Source organism: Amblyomma mixtum, chromosome 3, assembly GCF_055824585.1.
Source record: "Amblyomma mixtum isolate Tamu chromosome 3, ASM5582458v1, whole genome shotgun sequence".
Taxonomy (NCBI): Eukaryota; Metazoa; Arthropoda; class Arachnida; order Ixodida; family Ixodidae; genus Amblyomma; species Amblyomma mixtum.
Window position 1 is genome coordinate 132,623,726 of NC_143014.1, and position 22,172 is coordinate 132,645,897.

At 47.9% G+C, this 22,172-nt stretch overlaps 1 protein-coding gene across 1 annotated transcript in view; it reads left to right on the forward strand.

The window, feature by feature from the left end:
- The first annotated feature begins 2,394 nt into the window (after positions 1–2,394).
- LOC149351973 (extracellular matrix organizing protein FRAS1-like) overlaps positions 2,395–22,172 on the forward strand; it is a 31,240-nt gene continuing 11,462 nt past the window's right edge. Inside the window, exons 1-11 of the mRNA XM_089577103.1 lie at positions 2,395–2,574; positions 3,377–3,460; positions 5,656–5,835; positions 8,268–8,388; positions 9,504–9,625; positions 10,255–10,402; positions 10,612–10,790; positions 15,032–15,314; positions 17,622–17,785; positions 18,195–18,301; positions 21,211–21,380. Of these exons, the coding sequence (XP_089433229.1) occupies positions 2,443–2,574; positions 3,377–3,460; positions 5,656–5,835; positions 8,268–8,388; positions 9,504–9,625; positions 10,255–10,402; positions 10,612–10,790; positions 15,032–15,314; positions 17,622–17,785; positions 18,195–18,301; positions 21,211–21,380 (1,690 nt within the window). The 5' untranslated portion in view covers positions 2,395–2,442. The remainder of the gene's footprint in view (positions 2,575–3,376; positions 3,461–5,655; positions 5,836–8,267; positions 8,389–9,503; positions 9,626–10,254; positions 10,403–10,611; positions 10,791–15,031; positions 15,315–17,621; positions 17,786–18,194; positions 18,302–21,210; positions 21,381–22,172) is intronic.

Sequence of the window (22,172 nt, forward strand, 5' to 3'; positions counted from 1 at the left end):
GAGATTAGCAGTATTTGTAAATAAATAAATAAAATAAATAAGTAGACGTGTTTCCCTACTACTTCCAGCACCTCGCTACCAATTGTGAACCGCTGTTTCCTTGCGAGACTGTTGAACATTACTTTAGTTTTCTTCGTGTTAATTTTTAGGCCCACCATTCTGATCTGCCTGTCTAACTCATTTATCATTGAATAATGGAATTGAGTGGGCGAGTTGGTTTTCCATCTTGACAGTGAAAGCGCTCAAAAGGACAAGGACGACAGAAAAGCGCTTTGTATGTCTTTCATTTATCATGCTTTGTAGTTCATCTGCTGAGTGATTCAGCAAGGCAATGTCATCAGCGAATCGCAGATTACTTAGGTATTCATCATTAACTCTTATCCCCAACTGTTCCCAATCCAGGCCTAGCCTCGGGATATACCTCCTTTAAACAGGTGGTGAATAATATTGGCGAGATCGTGTCTCTCTGCCTGACAGCCTTCCTTATTGAAATTTGATTGCTGACTTTATGGGGGACTATAGTAGCTATGTAGTCGTTATAGATATCTTCACATAAGACTCTTTTACACCCTGATTCAAGAATGTCTGCATGACTGCTGAGCTTTCCACTGAGTCAAATGCTATTTCGTAATCAATGAAGGCTAAATGTAAGGGTTGGTTGTATTCTGCGCATTTCTCCACCACCTGATTGATAGTGGGAATATGGTCTTTTGTGAAGTATGCTTTACGAAAGCCTGCCTGATCATTTGGCTGATTGTCCTAAGGTTGTCCTGACTCTATTAGCGATTATCTTAGTAAATACCTTGTAGGCAACGCACAGTATGCTGATCGGTCTGCGATTTTTCAAGTCCTTGACGTCTCCTTTCTTATGAATTAAGATAATGTTAGCGTTCTTTCAAGCTTCTTGTACGCTCGAGGTCACAAGGCATTGCGTATACAGGGTGGCTAGTTTTCCTAGCACAATCTCCCCGCCGTCCTTCAACAGATCTGCTGTTACCTGATCCTCACCAGCTGCTTTCCCCCTTTGCATTGCTCATAAGGCTTTCTTTACTTCCTCTTTCGTTACTGACGGGAAGTCTCATTTCTGTGCGCAACTGCCTCTCTCATGAACGTTCTGATTAAATTGGCTACTATATAGAGTTGTGTAGAGCCCTTCGGCTATTTTAACTATCTTATCCATATTGCTAATGACATTGCTCTCTTTTTCATTTAATGCGCACATCTTGTTTATTTATTTTATTAATTTATTCAAGTTTAAGGTCAAGGCTTGAGGGATGGCCCGGCTTAAGTAAACGACAGCCCGGTTAAGACGGTTAAATAACTAAAGGTAACTAATCAACTTTCTTATTTTAGAGCGAAAGCTCTACTTCACGACTGAAGCTGCAAAAGCGAGCCATCGCTGAAGCCTTGACCTTGACCTTGAATAAATAAATGAATAAAGTAAATACTGCCGCTACTGTGATTTAAACCCGCGGCGGCGCGAACAGGTCGGCTTCACTGGCCACTGCACGAGAGCACTACGCTATCACCGCAGCCGACGCCTTATTATGGCCCCGCCGTGGTGGCCCAGTGGTTACGGCGCTCGGCTGCTGGCCCGAAATACGCGGGTTCGATACCGGCCGCGGCGGCTGAATTTCTTTGGAGGAGAAATTCTAGAGGCCCGTGTACTGTGCGATGTCAGTGCACGTTAAAGAACCCCAAGTGGTCAAAATTTCCGGAGCCCTCCACTACGGCGTCTCTCATAGCCTTTTTCGCTTTGGGACGTTAAACCCCATAAACCAACCAACCAGCCTTATTATGTTAAACTGTAACACACTCTCCCACTGCGCATTGGATGTCGCTGTCTTTATCAACTTACATCAGCGGCGTGAAAATATCAGATGAGCTTGACCTCAATTACAGCTTAACCAGGGTCTAATATCGTTGCTAGACGATATTCGCCAGAGCGTCGCCAGAGAGTCGGGATACATAAAAACGGGCGCATTCACTGATTTAAAATTTTCGGCAAAATTTTTCTAGAGAGCTCATAAAGAAGCCGTTGGGGAATCGAGCACCTTGGGCACTACGTTTTCCGTTGCGCCGAAAAGTTTTTTTTTTTTTTCAGGTCTCGAACAAGAGAAAGTTGAAATTCGTATATACGAGCCCAACATCACTTTGAATATTTGTTTTATTTTGGTCAACGTGCACGCATTACTGTTATTTCCTCTGATGCAGGTCTGAAATGTACGCAGTGTTATGTAACTCACTGCCCTACTAAATGGTGTAAACCGTGAGGGTATGAATGGATTAAAAGATAAATGAAACTAGCGTCATCCACAGAACGAGTCCTTTTTTCCCTTAGAAATTAAGATAAAAATTGCGGCCCGTTTTGAATTCTTTTTTCTACCAGAACTCAGTGCTAACAAACCGAAGCCACCTGTCCTACCAACGGTGGTCGATGACATGGAAGGCGTCCACATCTATCCCGCGCCTGTCAAGTCCGCTGAGTCGATCGGGCACGAGAGGGCGTCATCGAGCCCTGCGACGGCCAAACCACTGAGCAGCTCAACCCTCCCTCTCATCAGCTTGCCAATTGTAAGTGACACACAAGGTGTCCGTTGTTTCGCATCTTAACGGGCAAAAATATTATTACACATCACCCAGCGCTTTCAAGTGCAGGCGCCTCGCCATTTAAGGTGAACATGCGCGCTTAATTTTCAGACTAGAAAATGTACTGCTGAATATTAATTACTAATGACCATCTTCCGCGCCCCGCGAGTACCACGCCAGCTCAGTCAACGGCACACAGGCGGCGGTGGTCTCCGTTTGCTTGGCCTTGTAACTGCGTGTACCGCTGAAGAGGTTTTAGTTTTAAGGCGAAAGCCTTTAATGGCTCATACTGTCGTCCGTTAACAAAGCGTGTCACACGCGTTTAACTCGGGAACTAAAAAAGATAGAAGAAAACCAATGGTTACATCAGATATAGGAGGAAAAAAATGAACCTAGAAGGCAAGTTTGATGACGGCAGATTAATTAGTTAATTAGTTATAGGCAAAAATGTTGAAACTGCGTCGAAATAGCACGGACATCGATATACGGGAACGTTGTGACGTCACATCCCCCGGAAGTCGTCACGGCACATTGAAAATTGCCACAGAATGGTCGGAAAAACGTCAGATTTGTGACAAATTAGATGGGAAAATGTGTAATTAAGCCTAATTAACACTAAGATCCCCGAATGATGTATATTTGGGTATCGATATAGTCACGGGAACGGTGTGACGTCACATCCACCGGAATTCGTCACGGCATAGTGTTCTCGGCTTTCGCCTCTCAACACTGACGACTCTTCGTCTTCATCATCACCGCGCGCGTTTGAATGTGCCCCACTACGCAGGTGACCTCTCTGCTGCACTACAGCGACGTCAGAGGCCATATGGGGCAGCCGGTTCCAGCGGGATACCCCGTGGTGTGCGTCCCGGTAATCTGCACTCTGCACTTTTCTTCCCTGCTATTGTGTAACGAGTTCAACGACTTGCAAGCCTGTACTGCATGCGCGCTGAAGACGCATAAGCTTATTTATTTACCTAAAAGGGATGGGAGACGACGTATGCAGAGCGTTTCAGCGAAGCCCGCCTGAAGTACGCTGTAAACAGGAACCAGCCCCAATGGGAGTTCAAAACGGTTGACGTCGCTCTTTAAACTCCATGTGTGGGAACATATGCTCCACTGAATAGAGCAAAAATGCTGTGCATGAGTTAATTGGCTCCCTTCACTACTAAATAGAACATAAAAGGAGGAATCTCTTCTATATAACTCCCATTTAGATATGCAGTTTTTTCGTCTCTACGCTCCCGAAATTTCAAAACGAGTAAAAAGACCATTTCGAGCGGTCCGGCCGCCACCTATCCAGTATGCTTCTGGTCAGTCATGTGATAAGGAAGATGAGCAGCGTACCCGTGGGCGCCGTAGAATTTACTTGGAGATCCCCCTCGCTCGGCTTGGGCTTCCTCTATCTATTCCGATTCTCTTATCCTTCGGGGCAAGCGCCAAGGGATATGCCCTGAAACCAGTGTTCGATTCTATTCACGATTATATAATTTCATCTGGTATATTCCTCTGCTAGAATGTGAATTCACAACTTTTCTTTCTCCGTATTTTTTGTTTTGTATGACTCTGCGTCCCAAAATTTTAAATTTAAATATACTCCATTCCCTGTACATGAGTGCGTTTGTATCCGCTATGCACCCTGGCCAATCCCCCGCCGTGGGTATGTGCCATTCAGCCCGAGGACATCATCATCATCACCATCGTCACTGGCTCGCTGCTCGCTTCTGCTGCTTCACGACCGCCTACTATACGGTACAGTAGATAGTATTGTCGCCGTTTTACGCTACGATAAGCTACATTGAACTGCTCCTCTGAAACCTCCAGCGCGCTTCTACGATACCTAATCTTCCTTTGTTCGCGCCGCCACCCCGCTAGAGCCCCCGCTTAGGCCTAATTCCCGCAGCTTTTTTCGGTGTGGTTCGGGCGGCGTGCTGCAGTTGACCTTCAGTGTGGTGCATCGACATGGAACTGCTATGGAACGAAGTTTCAGCTCCGAGCTATTGATAGAGCTTATGAGTCTGCATTGTTTCTCAATCATATTAAGAAACCAAGCTTTAAAGACAAAGATGAAAGCAAACACTGTCATGCCGCATTACCTCCGGATATTTTCAACTTACTCTGCTCTGAATTTTATTCGCCGTGGTGTGGTGCATGATCTTGAAAACTGCTGCGAAACCCCTTTTCAGCTCCAAGCTATAGCTAGAGCTTGTGAACTGACATCGCTTCCTCTACGATGCAACCAAAAAAGCTCGCTAAGCACACGTAGACCCCTCCTGCTGCCTCCGCTTATTCCGGGCTTGCAGACGGCAAGAACGCGTGATCCAGGGTCACATGAGAGCAGAGCAGTAACCCAAGCTTGGTTGGCGCCTGCCCATGCAGCTTCCTGTTCGTTTCCGCCGTTGGCACTGCTGTAATAATGAGCCTGATTGAAGATACATAAACGTGGCGCCATGTTTGTGTTCCATTTTTGTGGGTAGTAAAAATTTCAGCCCCTTGTGCACCTAAATACCTCCCTTGTATAAGGAATGTAATAAAGTACTCCATATTTATGAAGTAAATAAACCCTCCTTTCGGGTGTTCTTTACTGGACAAGCCATTTTCTCCTATTTGGGCGTTTATTTGTTAACAGTGCAGTGAGCTAGCTAACTAAATTGTAGTAGTTATAGCTTCTGATTTATTAATATTCGGCCCTTTATTTTAAGCAGAGTTTCGTAGCTGGCTGTTTGCAATAGCCATATCAGTTTTTAGATTCCCGAAAATTCTGTTCTGCTTGTCGCTGCGGTGCAACGGATCCGGCGTGCCGAAATCGCGCGGCCGTTTATCGCGCGCCGCCACATCCAGGAGCCGCATCACTCAGTGGCGCGCTTGCCCCATGGCCTTTTCGGTCTCACACGAGCTGCGTTGACCGCCGTTGCTTTCCAAAACCTTCTACTGCTCGCTACTGCACGATTGCCTGTAGGGTACTTGAGGGGCTAGTAATCTGCCGGCGGTAGTGCTCATGCTTCGTGACCCTTCACTCTTCACTAACCCCTTGCCGTTGTGTACCCTGTTGCACTGCACTCGTAGCCATGCGACCCGCACCACCCGGACTTCGCCGTTCTGGGCGCCAGCTGCAAGGGATCCACGAGAAGCGGACCTCCGGACAGCCTGTCGTATGCCTGGGAGGCGGCTGCCGCGGACGCTGATGGGTCGGCCTCGTTCGAGCCCATCTCTCGGGAGACGCCCTTCGCCTCTGTGCGACAGCGGGTGAGTGATCAGAAGTTCTGCTGTTCGCTTTCCTGGCGGTGGCGAGCCTTCCTTTGAGAGTAACCGATTTTCACGAGCCAAAGATGCGTACCGTACGCTACGTAGTGCGCAACTCCGGATTGAATTCGACCAATTTCGGCGCTCGGGCGTTTTGCATTTTGCCACTGTCAAAACGTGACAGCCCACACTCGGGGAACGAAAGCGCGAACTGCACAGAACGCCATAACCAATGAGGCATCTCGACGTGAAATGACGGCAAAAAATCAGTTTAAGTCTATGACCAGTCGTTTTCTGACGCAACGTGTCCCTGGACGCCCCTTTACAAGCAATTAATACGCTTTGAAGCGTGTATGCCCGCTGCCGAAGAATCTATCTCGTGTATTAGTTCCCCTGCGCACTCCTCCCATTGCGCCTGTCCACCCCTTCTCTATGCCTTGCTGCCATATTCATGCACAGGAATGCTATGCAAGCCAAGAAAGAATGCAAGACCCTTCCGCTGGCGGCTGTGCCGTTGGCCTGTCGGAACACTCGCTTCCTGCCCGAGATACAACGATTTAATACTCAGCACTGTGGTCATTTCCTTTCTTTCTTCAGCAGGACTATGTCTGTCTACAGTCGGTTCGTAGGGTTTAAAGTCCCAAAACGACTTAAGCGATGAGGGACGCCTTAGTGGATGGCTCCGGATAATTTCGACCATCTGGGGTTCTTTAACGGGTAATGACATCGCACAGTACACGGGCCTCTAGAATTTCGCCTCCATCGAAATGTGACCGCCGCGGCCAGGATCGAAACCGCGTCTTTCGGGTCAGCAGCTGAGCGCCATAACCACTGAGCTACCGTGGCGGCTTATGTCTGTCTAGTGACAGCCGTACTATATGCAGTGATTGGACCTGTAGCACTTTGTCCACGACTCGCGCCACTGACATTGTATAACAACGCCACCTATAGAACGTCTCGGGTGGCAGGATTTTCAGACCATTCCATACCACGGAACAGTCCTCCGGCAACACTTAGGCCAAGCGAACGGTTCACACTGGGACAACTGTGCCTTTGTTGAAACAGTGCACTACATTGTTTGAATGCTCGGCTTATGCAGGTGAGCGAGCATATTACGGACGCCAAACGTAATCTCTCGGGTCTAGTACCACTATCGATGAACCGTGTTTTAGGGTCCTCTGCCTGCCCGGCGCAACAGCGTCGGGCACAGAAGTTTTGATTTCCCTTTATGGAGATTGGAAATCTTCACTAACTCTCTTTTGTGCATTCCCCTTTGATGTATATCCACCCCAGTTCAGTGGCCCCATATTTTTATGCTTATTTGATTGTTTTACTTTATTATTTTCCGCACCGTCCCTTAGCGCCTTTTTCTCTTAAAGCCCCTCCACAATGTCAGCGCTGTTTCAACACCGGCCAAATGGCCCGTCTTTCATTAAAGCGCTTATCTTTCTCTGTCGCTTAAAGGTGTAATTTCGCACCATTTCATAAGCAGGCTTTTCGTTCTTTGTTTTGCTTTTTTCTTCTTTCTGGCTTTTACGACTAATTCACGGCGCATGTAATCGAGTGCCGTCGCCGCCGGATGATCTCTGTCACGAAATCGTACTCGATGCTACAAGCAGGTCGCTGTCGGTGTCGTTGATTACGGATTAGTTCGACGCGGAAACTGATGCCTTGAGGCTGTTGCGGAGGTAAAAACGAGCCTCTTTACATAAGGCGCCCTTCAGAGCGGACACTAGAATTGGTCGATTTCAGCACCTTCGCATCTGCACTTGCGTAATCCGACCGAAGCGTGTGTGAGTGCTCGCGTTCCGACCCCCTGCGCGTGGTGAAGGCTCAAGGTGGCGACGGCAGTGTTACCGCGAAACCAACGTCGTAGGAAAGGAAATATTTGACGAAGGCTGAAATGTTACTTAACAAAAAGTTGGGTTTCACGACCAAAAGCTGCATGTAAGCTCCGGGTTATTTTCGACCGCGCTGTGGGTCTTTAAGGTGCACTGACATCGCATGGTAGACAGGCGTGTCTGCATTTCGTTCTCATCAAAAGTGCAGCCAACGTGGTCGCTATTCGGTCCTGGGACGTTGGTTCTAATCAACCTGCCTGTCGAGATCATCTTCAGGATTTGTTGTGCAGAAAAGTGCATGGCTAGTCACCATCAGGGCTCGACGTTTACGCCATTTCCTGTCTTAATAAAGTTCATGTGATGTCGTAAGTGTAATCTCTCGGCGTAGTAAGGCCTTCCTTTTGATGGCTATAATCCTTTCAAACACATTATTAATTTTATATTGAGGAATTTCAGTTTTACATTCGGAGTGCGTCGGTGTATCACTGTCGGTTGTTTTGCTGTAAACAATTACCTTCACCGGCTGCAAGCACCGGCTGTGCGTCGCGTTGGATGACAGAGGCTTGGAAGACAGGCTTGTGTGCTGTTGCGCAGGTCCTAGATAGCATGTACATCGCCATCGGATGCACCGTCAGATGCGTCGTTCAGGAAACGGGAGACGCTTTTGGTCACCGCCGGACATTCAGCGAGCCAGTCGTTATCAGCGACGCAAAAGGTGACAGCGGCACGTTTCACGGTATCCATGCGCATATTTTGGTAAAAAAAGGAAAAAAAAATGTGCGGAGTCTTGTGGCCGATGGAGCTTGACAGCTACACATGTGGCGTTGACACGCGTCATAATCACCGGTTCTAGGGTTATGTGCTGGCAACTAGAAAGTAACCTGCACGGAAAGTGTTACTGTGTATACTTCCTCTTTCTCTGTACCGAAGGTTTGCTGTGTTTGTTCCACTTGTTTCCTGTTTTTTTTTTTTTTTTGTATGAGGGAAACGTATCTTTCCATGCACGCCATGGTTACAGCTCCATTGATAGAAACCTCGGCTGCCTGCTCCCAGCCGCCATACTGTGCCGTTTAGTGGTGATACCCGTGTAACTCAGTGGATCCCCATCTTGCATGTTGAATTACATTAAAAATTTTGAATATCGGTTTTGAAGCCCCTTCTTTATTTTAGTGGCCCAGGATTGAGCTGTGTGACATATGAAGGACATTCGTATTGGCTCCAGTAAATTCCAAGAAGTCCTTTTATGAAAAAGCACTGCAGAAGCACTGCGTTGAAGTAGGCTGTGATAGTCGACCAGTTCGAGCTCATACCGCGCGCGTATGTGATCAGCCTTGTGGAAAGGAACGCGATAGCCTATGTAGGGTTCGTTTTGCAGAAGTTTGAATCCTCAGTGGCAGGCTGCACGCGCTGAAACATGAACCTGCTGATTAATGTTTATTTATGCTTTGTGGAAGCAGATTCAATTACCGCATGAATAAACATTGAGTAACGTATGTTATAGTGCTAGTTGATGTAGGAAAATTCCCCAACATACTTTATGCGTTATACAACCCAGATAACAGTTTATTATTTTTTTTTTTACATTTGCACTTTCTCTCATGCCCTTTCAATTTTGCATGGAGATCGCGTTTGGCGCACTTTTTCTTACTTTTTATTGGTAATCCTATACTAAGTTTTTAGCTCTGACAGCCTTAAAAGTGTATCTATTTTTCTCATCGACACTCATCGTGCACGTGCGCAGTAATCAGTTGAAGTGCTCGCAAACAGTTGCGTACCAGATTGCATGCATTTCTCGTTGCTACTAATACGATTTCCTGGATCTGTGCGCAGGGCTGTGTCTTGGCGAGAAAGGGCAGGGGCAGGACGTCACTGCGACTATGGAATACTTCAACGGATCGGATCACGGCATGCAATCTGGCCAGCTGTTCATCTCGGTCGAGATAAGGCATAGAGTACGTAAACGGGCTCCTCTCTCGCTCAGCGCACTGTCGCAATGTACACATGTGTGATGACACTGACGTTGACATCCCAAGTTGAGCAAGCAGCTGACTGAGTAGGCTTTCTGCGCAGAGAGCAACTATTTAGGACAGCATACTGCGGCGGTTTGCTTCAGAAAGCTTTTATTCTCCTTACACTTGGTTCGGCGCTAATGGACGCCTCATTCCTTGCTTGCGATTTTCTAAATGTTTGCTTCTGTCGAGCAGCTGACAATAGCGAGTCAACTCGAATGGTCACTGCGCGAATTCTGAACGCGTACTTGAAACGCAGGGAGATTTGAAGGCCTATGCAGCAAGTGTAGGGCTCCAAGGGCTCTCAGTCTGCACTAACGGTACGTGCACATACCTTAACCGTATCAAAGGAAGGGTAATTATAGGCCCTAGGTTGTATGCCCGCACTTGAGGCCACGTCGCCAAACATGGACAGCCCGCGCAATTGGTGCTAACCACAGAGTGTGGTGTCCTGAGTGTGGTGAACGGTCTGGCAGGGCTCGCATGTGCCAGGTGAGTGGAGCATGTAGCGACCTTTCAAATGGGCATGCATTTCTTGTTTGTTTGTTTGTTTTTTTTTTGCTCCGTGAAAGGACTCCATGCTGCCTCTGGTGTCTACGCATCCGTTGCCTAGTGCCGAACAAATCTTCGGGAACGTCATCTCCCAGAAACAGCACGTCTGCTCCAACGTAGCATCCCCCGGAGGTGTTGACTTGGCATTTTTCATGCAATCTACGGCAGGTACGTAATCACTGTAATGTCGTCTGTCAGAATCGATGTCTCGGAACGGCGTCTTTTCATTCGTTACACTCATGGTTTTGCAGTGAATTACTACCAATATCAGAGCAGCGCCCGAAATGTGCACGAGCTCGTTTCCCCATTTAAGGACCACTAGCTTGTTTCGATATACCCGTGCGGCCGAGAGTCCTGCACAATGCGTGTCGTTTCAGTGGTTACAGGCGCAGGAGAAGCGAAGCCATTCCAGAGCGATCCAGAGATGCGCGGGTCTCGCACTGTGTCCCTTTACCGACACCTTGACCTCGACCGGTGCCTGTGGAGGTTTTCAGCCGCCATATCACTGAAGGATGCGGTTGGCATCTGCGGTGGCGTCCTTCTCGAAGACTTCAAGGTACTTGACGGCTTTCATGGAAGTTGCTGGGGAAAAAAAAAGTTTTAAGAACAGACACGGGGTCCTAGAGAAAATGCCAGCTTGGCAATGCAGTCAGTGCTCTAATACGTGTTCTGTACTCGAGGGCTTAACTATCATACCTTTAAAGAATGCTACTACGCGTTGAAACTGCAAAGTAATGTGGAGAGGACCTTAGCGGCAAGAAAGGAAACAAGTTCTTATGGCCTGGCAGTTCCGTGTCTGGTAGCTAGGTTATTGGCTTCCTTATCCATGCAGCGCAGGCTCCTCAGCTGGATTTTTGGCACACAAACAATGAGTGCCCCATAAAGTGCACAAAGTGACAAACACTTTTTAGGGGATGGACAGTAGCTGATTTTCATGTCCGTACCGCTGTTGCCGCCATCGTTTAACGCAAGTTTAGGAGTACATTTTCCCGTTTTAGCCACGGGAGCACCCATGAAACACTTTTATCCTTTTGAGGTTCCTGGCCGTTACAAATTTATAGGAGTCAACCAAGTCGACCTTGACACGTTTCTACTTGACATTATAGTGCCCCGTATAGATTGATCGAAAAGCTGTCTGCGTAATCTTATGTTGAGAATAAAGTACGACGGTTAACAAGCGCGCAGTTTTTAATCAATAGAAGTATCATCATTATCATCATCAGCCTGACTACACCCACTGCAGGGCAAAGGCCTCTCCCATGTCTCTCCAATTAACCCTGTCCTTTGCTAGTTGCCGCCACTGTATCCCCGCAAACTTCTTAATCTCATCCACCCACCTAACTTTCTGCCGTCCCCTGCTACGTTTGCTTTCTCTTGGAATCCAATCCGTTACCCTTAAGGACCAGCGGTTATCTTGCCTTCGCATTACATGCCCTGCCCAAGCCCACTTCTTCCTCTTGATTTCAACTAGGATGTCATTAACCCGCGTTTGTTCCCTCACCCACTCCGCCCTCTTCCGATCTCTTAACGTTACACCTATCATTTTCCTTTCCATAGCTCGCTGCGTTGTTCTTAACTTAAGCTGAACCCTCTTTGTTAGCCTCCACTTTTCTGCCCCGTAGGTGAGTACCGGTAGGATACAGCTGTTATATACTTTCCTCTTCATGGATATTGGTAAGCTACCATTCATGGCCTGAGAGAACCTGCCATACGCGCTCCACCCCATTCTTATTCTTCTAGTTATTTCCCTCTCATGATCCGGATCTGCGGTCACTACCTGCCCTAAGTAGACATATTCTCTTACTACTTCTAGCACCTCGCTACCAATTGCGAACTGCTGTTCCCTTGCAAGGCTATTGAACATTACTTTGGTTTTCTGCATGTTAATTCTTAGCCCCACCGTTCTACTCTGCCTGTCTAGCTGATTGATCATGCTTTGCAGTTCTTGTCCTGAGTGGCTTAGCAAGGCAATGTCATCAGCGAATCGCAAATTACTCAGGTATTCTCCATTAACTCTTATCCCCAACTCTTCCCATTCCAGTCCCCGGAATACCTCCTGTAAGCAGGCAGTGAAGAGCATTGGCGAGATCGTGTCTCCCTGCCTGACACCTTTCCGTATTGGAATTTTATTGCTGACTTTATGGAGAACTATAGTAGCTGTGCAATCGTTATAAATATCTTCCAATATTTTCACATAGCACTCTTCCACACCCTGATTCCGCAATGCCTGCATGACAGCTGAGGTTTCCACTGAGTCGAATGCTTTCTCGTAATCAATGAAGGCTATATATAGGGGTTGGTTATATTCTGCGCATTTCTCTATCACCTGATTGATAGTATGAATGTGGTCTATTGTCGAGTATCCGTTACGAAAGCCTGCCTGATCATTTGGTTGACTAAAGTCCAAGGTTGTCCAGATTCTATTAGCGATTACCTTAGTAAATACCTTGTAGGCAACGGACAATAAGCTGATTGGTCTGTAATTCTTCAAGTCCTTGACGTCTCCTTTCTTATGAATTAAGATAATGTTAGCGTTCTTCCAAGCTTCTGGTACTCTCGAGGTCACAAGGCATTGCGTTTAGTTTTTGTAGCACAATCTCTCCTCCGTCCTTCAGCAAATCTGTTGTTACCTCATCCCCACCAGCTGCTTTCCCTCTTTGCATTGCTCCTAAGGCTTTCTTTACTTCCTCCTTCGTTACTGGCGGGATGTCCCATTGCTGTGCTCGACTGCCTCCCTCAGTAACTTGATGATTACATTCGCTACTGTATAGATTTGTGTAGAACTCTTCGGCTAATTCAACTATCTTATCCATATTGCTGATGACATTGCCCTGTTTGTCTTTTAGCGCATACATCTGGTTTTTACCTATGCCCAGTTTTCTCCTCACTGATTTTAGGCTACCTCCATTCCTTAGAGCATGCTCGATTTTCTCCATGTTAAACTTTCTAATGTCGGCTACCTTGCGCTTATTTATTAACTTAGATAGCTCTGCTAGTTCTATCCTGTCTGTGTAGTTAGACGTCCTCATGCTTTGACGTTTCTTAATCAGATCTTTAGTCTTCTGAGATAGCTTGTTGGTATCCTGTCGAACCATCCTACCACCTATGCGGCGCACTCTGTAACGATAGCTGTAAGATTATCATTCATTGTTTCAACACTACGGTCGTCTTCTTCAGTTAAAGCGGAAAATCTGTTTTGCAGCGACATTCTGAATTCCTCTACCTTCCCTCTTAATGCTAACTCGTTAATAGCCTTTCGATTCACCAGTTTCCTCCGTTCCCTCTTCAAATCTAAGCTAATACGAGACCTTACCATTCTGTGGTCGCTGCAACGGACCTTACCGAGGACATCCACATCCTCTACGATGCCAGCGTGTGCACACAGTATGAAGTCTATTTCATTTTTAGTCTCACCATTGGGGCTCTTCCACGTCCACTTCCTGTTTGCTCGTTTGCGGAAGAAGGTATTCATAATCCGTAAATTATTTCTATCTGCGATCTCTACTAATAACTCTCCCCTGCTGTTCCTAGAACCTATGCCATACTCACATACCGCCTGGTCTCCAGCCTGCTTTTTACCTACCTTTGCATTAAGTCGCCCATCAGTACAGTGTACTGTGATTTTACTTTGGTCATTGCCGATTCCACATCCTCATAGAAGCTTTCAACTATCTGGTCATCATAGCTTGATGTAGGCGCGTAGGCCTGCACCACCTTCAGCTTGTACCTCTTACTAAGCCTAATTACGATAGCTGCCACTCTCTCGTTAATACTGTAAAACTCCTCGATGTTGCCAGCTATATCCTGATTTATGAGAAATCCCACACCTAGTTCTCGCCTATCTGATAATCCACGATAGCACAGTACATGCCCGCCCTTTAGTACTGTATACGCCTCATCTGTCCTCCTAACCTCACTAAGCCCTATGACATCCCATTTAATACTGGCTAATTCCTCCAGCAGCACTGCTAAGCTAGCCTCACTTGATAAGGTTCTTGCGTTAAACGTTGCCAGGTTCATTTCCTGGAAAGCTCAGCATGCAAAGTTAACACTTTTACGCCGTTTTATGGGCAACAGAGAAAAACCAATCAAGTTCACTGATCAACCGCCTCTCATGAAGTCTTGATTTACCAGTGCCCTGAGTGGCGGAAAGGCAGTTTTTTTTATTGCTACGACAAGGGTTCACTGACGACCGAACTAGACATTTCGGAGGAAAAGGAAATAATAATAAATGTGTCTCGCGAGGAGAAAGTTGGCGGACACTGCGCCGAATGTGAAGGAATGAGACGCGTTTTCGACGGAATCAAAGTACAGCCGGCCAAATCTTTAGCTGGCGTGCGCAACGGCCGCTTTTTCTGCGCTCCTGCGCGTTGTGACGAAGCAAACTTCGGGAAATCTCAATATTAGCAGGGATTTAGTGAGCCTGTGCTTAAATTTCAGATCTTAGCAAGTTTGCGCCGTCATAAGCAGCAGGAGCACGGAAAACGCGGTCGTTGCGCACGCCAGCTCAGGATTTGGCCGGCTGTATATGGCGCTACAGGGTTGAAACTACAACAGAAACATAATGTTGAATATGTATAACGCTATGGCTAAGTTCATTTCCTTACCTGTGCCACACGGTGGGTTGATTTCTCTCTGTCCTTTCTGTTCTGCTTCATTGTTTCGTTTTTTCCTTCTTACCCTTGAGCACCCCAGCCTCGAAGCGTTAACATGCGAGCGGTCATCACACACGAGTGTCACTGTTACTGTTTCTGCAACGTAGCTCATTCTCTACGTGCCCCCTATTGTTGTTCGCAGGAGATAGAGTCACACCGGCGGTTTGTAACTGCTCGGCTACCGCTGTACGTGACGCTGGCGTTCCCGGCGGTCGCCACATCCTCCGGAGAAGCGGCTCCTCGGTGGATGAGCGTCGAGCGCCGCTCGCAGTTGGAGCTTACCTTTGCCTATGAGCCGGCGCTCTGGTCAGAGCGACCGCTAGGGACACGAACTGCGCCCAAGGCCAAGGTCCTGGTAACCAGGATGTCTCTGGGTCGTGACGGCAGGCTCACCGTGCATCTTCTCACCAGGGCGCTCTTCCACGGTGAGCCCCGCATATGGTCTCCGGCACTCGTGGACCATTTTTTTCTCTATAGTGGTTTAGGTGACTTCCTTGCCCCCCAATAGAAGAGAACCGCCCGTGACAAGGTTCATGAAAGTCCATGTTTTTACAACTGAAATAAACGCCGTTCGTAGATTGGGCGGCTACGATCGCCTTCGCAAAAGGTTAGAGCCATGCGGGCCGTCAAAGACGGCACTCGGCACTCATTTAAACCCAAGACTGCTGGTGCATCGACAGAATTAATCTCCTCGTCCACCGGCGGCGAAACGGACGCATCCGCCCCTGCGGAAATGTTCCAGAAAATTTCCTTGCTTTTCTGTGTGACGGGTGACGTGCTCCCACGGTGCCTGGGCCGTGCGGCCGACCTCTTTCGCAGCGCCGTTCATTTTCCAAGACGAAGAAGCCGCGCGCTTCAGCTTCGCTTTTAATGCCGGAGCACTAAGGCTTCCAGTCTCGAAAAAACCCGTTGTCTGGTTTGAGTGTGTGAGACCAGCTAGACCTGCAGAAGAAACAATTATGAGGGCACGTAAGCAATTCTTATGATGTGTAAATGTGAGAGCAAGTGTAACTAGCTCACTGGGTCAGTGGACACCTCAATCGCGCTGTGAGTAGGCTTTGGCGACCGGTCACAAATTGATGCAGTTATGCGCCTTTCCTTGTCTCAAAACCAGCGGAAAACTGTTGATTTTGAGGAAAGAAAATACGCATAACTGGCTCCCTGGGTCAGTGAACACCTCAATCGCCCTTTGAGGTACGTGATGGTGGGGACGCCGGCGGCCTATTGCTCCAGGAGGGGTGACAACGTCATTTGCGTGCCGCGTTTCGGCCACGGGTTTCTCATGTCGGCGGGGTTTTCACACGATAAGCAAGTAATGCTCTCGCATTAATAAATATGGCCGTGACTGCGCCGCGCCTCGGTTTCGAACCTGCGGCGGCGCGAACAGATCGGCTTCGCTCTCCACTGCACGAGAGCACTACGCTACCGCTTACGCTACTCTCTCGCGCTCTGCATTAGATGCTGTCGTCTTCATCAACTTCCATCCGTGCGAATTGTATCCAGTACACACCGTTATCGCACTGCCCTCTTAAGGAGCGCTAAGCGGTCCCAAAATTTTAAAGTGCCTACCACTAAGGTCCCCAGTCACTGATCTTGCCGATCCTTGCCTGAAGCCTGTTCTTGAAACCCTAGCCTCGAAGCGAAAGCGAAACGAAACGCAGCGGCTTAGCGCACATACTTCACATCTGGCTAAGTAAGCTAAATCGGCTGTAATTTTTTTTTTTTTTGTTGCAGTATGTTGGTAGCCTAGAGTGAAAGGTACGAGCCAGAGGCGACGGCTTCCAAACCTGTATGGGTGGCTTGGGTGGCTCGCGAGCGCTTGAGAACAGCGCACTTGTGAAAGACGTCGCCTCGCGCTCGTAGCTTCCCCTCCGCTTCGAGAAAGCTGCAAGAAAGCGCCACGTCATGTTTCTTAGAGGTCTGTGTATTGTATCGTATTTTGTGTGGCAGCTTTACTGTGCCTCTTGCTGACGCGTACCGGGTTCTACAACTTAGTCGTGTTTCACCACAGCGTGGTGCGGCTGTGATCCGATACACCTGTCACGGCGGAGACTGGCTGCATGACTGGGTTTCGTGCCTTCTCCCTCTGGGAGAAGGAGAAATTTTCGCTTGCGGATACTAGTCGCCACACTGTGCCATAAAAACTGCTATAAAGGGCGGCCGGGGGCCGTTTAAAAACTGGTCAAGACTGAACTCATTTCCTTCTTTACGGATTGCAAAAGAATTGAACTGATATATACGGGAGGATTATAACTTGAACTCTAGTCAGTAAAAAATAAGATATACTTTTCGCTCTCTGCCTGGGTGAAGAAGTGACAGCCGGACCTGCACCGCATCCCGTCGTCTGCTCACATGAGCATGTCTACTGCCTAGCGCACTTGGATCACGTGATCTACTTAAGTCATATGAAGACTCCTGCACAGCCAGCTTTGCAGAATGGTTAACAGCGAAGTTAACAAAAGCACTTGAAATCCTCTTTCGAGATTGACAGTAATAGCAGGCGTTGAATTGTAAGGCATATATATAAGGCAACACTTGCGCACTGCGGGGACTGTCAATGGCTCAAGGACGACGCAGTCCGGTAAACCTGAAATCATTCACTGAACAGCTTGCACATTGCTTTAGTTCTCGATGATCGGCGATTTCACTTCTTCGACATCCCGTTCCATTCTCCCGGGACAATGTATATCGTCGCCCAGCTAGTACATGCCTTCGACGCTCCTCTCGCACAGGGATGCTGTCGCTGAGCCACGCGACTAAGAAACACGTCCGCGGCCGGTTCCTGCGACCGGCGGCGGGAAACGCAGGCCACTATTCGCTATCTTTGGTGTGGGCCGAGCCATCGTTCGACTCTCCGTCCCAGCTGTGGAAAGCAGTATCCGAACATAGCCTCAAGGTACTGTTCCAAACTCTATACATATCTCATGTAGAACTTCGTCCGCGAATAGTATTGCTCCTGCGAACGTAGCCCAGAATGTCAGAGATTCAAGGTTTTTTTTTTTAGAAAAATTCGTTTGCGAAACTTACACGCATCCAGAGATTTGCTCAGTGCTATTGTTTGGCACTCGATTTACCTTTTGCTACAATAGAACACGAAGGCTCGGACGTGCGTTTTGAAATTTGGTCGCAATGAATCAGTCGCTTAAGCGTTTCGATACTAGTGCGAACGTTGTTGGTTCTACTCCAACTGACAGAGCTGTTCAAAGATAGCCTGATGCCATAGCATACACTTGCGGACCCCTCAACACATCTAAAATTGTGTGAATGTGCATACTAGCTGTTTTCATTTAACTGCTCCCACGCAGGACTACTCGGGCCCTCACGTGCTGGAGCTTGTACCGTGTGTCGCCGCCCCTGCTCAGGAGTACAGAACTCCTCCGGATGACTTCTGCACATCCTTCGACTCGCTGAGGTGCTTTGGCATGTAACGCACACGAGGGTTGATTACCTATAGGTAGCCTTTGAACAATCTGCTACACGCTCTTTCGCCGAAACCAAGGCCCCGTGGAGTAGTTGCTGGTCGCAAGAAGCGCAGCATGCACACCAGCGACCTCAGCTTGCACCATAAGAGTGAGAAATAACCGTGCCGCACGTTGAAACAAACTACTCTACGGCTCGAAATGCTTTGCCACAGAAGGCTTCTTGCCACAGACCACGACGCTTCGGTGGTGGTAGTGGTGCAGGTCTCTTTATCAAAAGAATAGAAAAACCAAACTTTCATCTTGGCCTGTGCGCTCCGTATCCTACGTAAGGGAATCCAGGCCATACTCCAAGATGTAAGACAGGAGTGAATGTGGGGCATACATCTATAGCCGGATGCCGTCCGGGTCGCTGGGCGAGATGTGCAATCGGGCAATGTATCCGGCCCGGCATGTGTTCCTATAGCTCGGCATTTTCACAGAAGGTGCTTCGCTATAACTGATTCTTGTGCGCTCTTGCTCATTGGACAAGGAAGCCTTTCTTCACGCTGGTCACCGTTCTTGACGCCGTCGTTAGACATTGTTAGGTCCGAGTGCGACACCAACTCGAATGGCTTCCTCCTTTTTCTTTGGGCAGGTTGGAACTGTAATGGAGCATCATCACAGCACGTGCATCTCGTTGTTCTTTCTCGTCGAATATTTATTTATTTATTTGTGACGCTGAGTGTGCCGCGCGGCATAGAACGTGGTGCTATTCACGAACGGTAGAATACGTTACAAAAACGCATGAAGCCCGGTTGTGTGTAAAAAAGTCACATAAGCTTCGGGCGTAAATGTTTTTCGTTACCCACACGTGCAAACTAGTCATTGTTTGCAGACAGGCCTGCCTCTTGAAGAACCGGAGCGTGCACCAGTGCTCGTCGAATAAGAGGCGCGTAATTGTGCATCTGTCCTACTTTAACGCTGGCTTTCACTATGTCAGGTTGGTACGCAGCAGAACATTTTTACAAAATGAAAGAGGCTGCCGGGGGAAACGTTCGACGGGGCTGAGAAGCATAGAGAGACGCGGAACGCAGCTGGAAACTAGGCTGGCGCAAAAATATGCTGCACCTTGATGTCGCATCCGATGGATGTCAGCTGGTTTGACACGACATGTTAGTTAAATTTTATAAATTATCATTTCAGTACGTTAGCCTGCGAACGCAGAGTTATCATTGGAAATATATTTGTGAAAGCTGCAATCTGACTAGGCTTGAAAAATGGCTGGGGTTCAAAGTGGATTGAACCTAGTTATACGAGCGAAAGCCCTGTTAAGCATGGTCTCCACCGTCTCAAATTTCAAGGTCAAGAATCAAGGTCAAAGGTCAAGGTCAGGTACCCAGTGGTTATAGTCATATGATCATGTGGTCATACTACCATAGCTTGCGCCGCACCACCACGCAGTTAAGTTCAGTTTGACCTTGTGAAGCATTGAAGGTCATTGTCGATGTGGTGCCTATACTCTCTCAAATCAAAGGTCAAGGGTAAAGGTCAAGGCCGGGTACCCAATGGTCATTGTCACATAATCACGTGGTAATACTACCATAGCTTGGTCCATACCACCACGCAGTTAAGTTCGGTTTGACCTTGTGAGGCATTGAAAGTCATTGTCGATGTGGTGCCTATACTCTCTCAAATCAAAGGTCAAGGGTAAAGGTCAAGGCCGGGTACCCAATGGTCATTGTCACATAATCACGTGGTAATACTACCATAGCTTGGTCCATACCACCACGCAGTTAAGTTCAGTTTGACCTTGTGAAGCATTGAAGGTCATTGTCGATGTGGTGCCTATACTCTCTCAAATCAAAGGTCAAGGGTAAAGGTCAAGGCCGGGTACCCAATGGTCATTGTCACATAATCACGTGGTAATACTACCATAGCTTGGTCCATACCACCACGCAGTTAAGTTCGGTTTGACCTTGTGAGGCATTGAAAGTCATTGTCTCATCCACATCGAAATAGGAAGTTGTACCCCGAGGAGTAACTCTCGCTCTAAAAACATTCCAAGCCTATTTCCCGTACCCTGGCATGTGGACAATGGAAGGTGCCAATGCCTTCCGTTCCTGTTCCTTGAGAGGCGCTGATGAAATTAGCGTACATGCCTTCAGTTCGCCATAGAAACTTTGCCGACAGGCCGCAAGTCTGCGTAAAATTGATTTTATCTAAACTTTACCGGGCGCGCCCAGCTCGCTCCGCTCATGATTCACAGTCCCAGGAACCATGACGTTCATAACGCCGAGCCACACCGACCGTCCTTTCACGCAGACATAAAAATAACCACATCTTGTAGAAGTGGCGCGATCGATCAAGAGGTATGACAAATTTTCTCATGTGACCGGCTGCCTCGCTTTTTCACCCTTCCTGCGTCGCTTTAAAGTGGCATGCCCGCAGGCAGAATCCGTCCCCGCTTGGGCTGTCTGAACACCAGGCGTGGTCGTGGCGTGGCGGTTCTAAGCTGTCAAGACTGTCAAGTCGAAGCTCGCGTGGGATGCACCACATTTGTTGCCGACGGCATAGCTTTCGCTTATGGCGGTTGCTCTCAGGAAATAAAAAGAACGAAGTGGTTATTTTCTTTTTTTTTGCGTTGGTAAGCTTCACTGCAAGACAAGTGTTTGTCGCGGCGAAGAAGAACGCATCGGTATGGACACGGCTCCCAATACGACACTTTGCGCTTCCTCCGGCCTTGCGGTTCCTGCAGCGAAAGTAATTTTCAAAACTGAAATTAATTCCTGTAAGCCGCCATGTTTGCTTTAAAAATGTTCCTCTTTTATTTACTGGCCTCTGCAGTATATGACACATTGTTTTCCTCTATACAGCAGTAGATACGCGCGTGACTTAACACGTTACCCGCTGGGTACCGCAGGTTCGAGGTGCCTGTGCGGGCGCTTCAGCCTATCAACACCACTGATGGCGCTGTGTACAGCATGCCCACCGAGTTCGAGTTGCTCAGTAGCAGAGAAGACTTCCTAGCCGATCCCAGAGACCTACGTCACTCTCATGGGGATATCGACGAGAGGCGCATCTTCTTCAAGGGTGAGTGCTGCGCTCTGCTACTGAACGCTGACCTCATTTGGTTAAGACACACGGCTTGCTCATTTTGAGCGCTTCCAGGAATTGGTGACGTTACTGGGAGTGCACACTATTTTTGCAGCGCCAGCTATTACAGCCAGACACCCCGAGAGCCCGTTTTCGTCTCCGCATGAAAATACGCCATTATCGGCAATGGCACATGACCCTCCCAACCTCCGAACACACACTCTTGTCGCATTCTTTCTTCCATAACCCATACAGTCGACGCCGAAACTCGTGACACGTTACGGCCTTCAACTGTTTTTTTTTTTAAATTATTATTAGCAAGAACGTACAAGCCCTTCAGGTCCAGTCTCGCTCAATCAGTATCCACTCAGGTTACGGCGAAATCGAATCATGCCCTGTCGGTCAGTGGATTTCTCTTTTCTGTTGAGTAAACCTTATGAAGAAGGACGGAAAGGCGGTTCCGCCTTTGCTTTTATTTCTTAGCTCTTCGTACCACACAAAATGCGCCCTGACTGTACACGAGTTTATTGAAAAAGCAACGAGCGGCGAAACATTCCCCAGCTCCTGGGAAGTTTGCTCAATTTCCAACGCGATATACACGACTGTTCTGAGAAGACACACAGACAGGGTAAGCGAACACCAATTCGTCTACGAAAAGCGAATGCTGGTCACTTGAAGAATTCACTGAGGCTACACGGACCCAGGAGGAAAAACTGGCCGCAGCACTTGGTATCAGGTGCAAGGTTTATCTGAGCAATCCACACATTGTATCATCAGGTACTACAACGC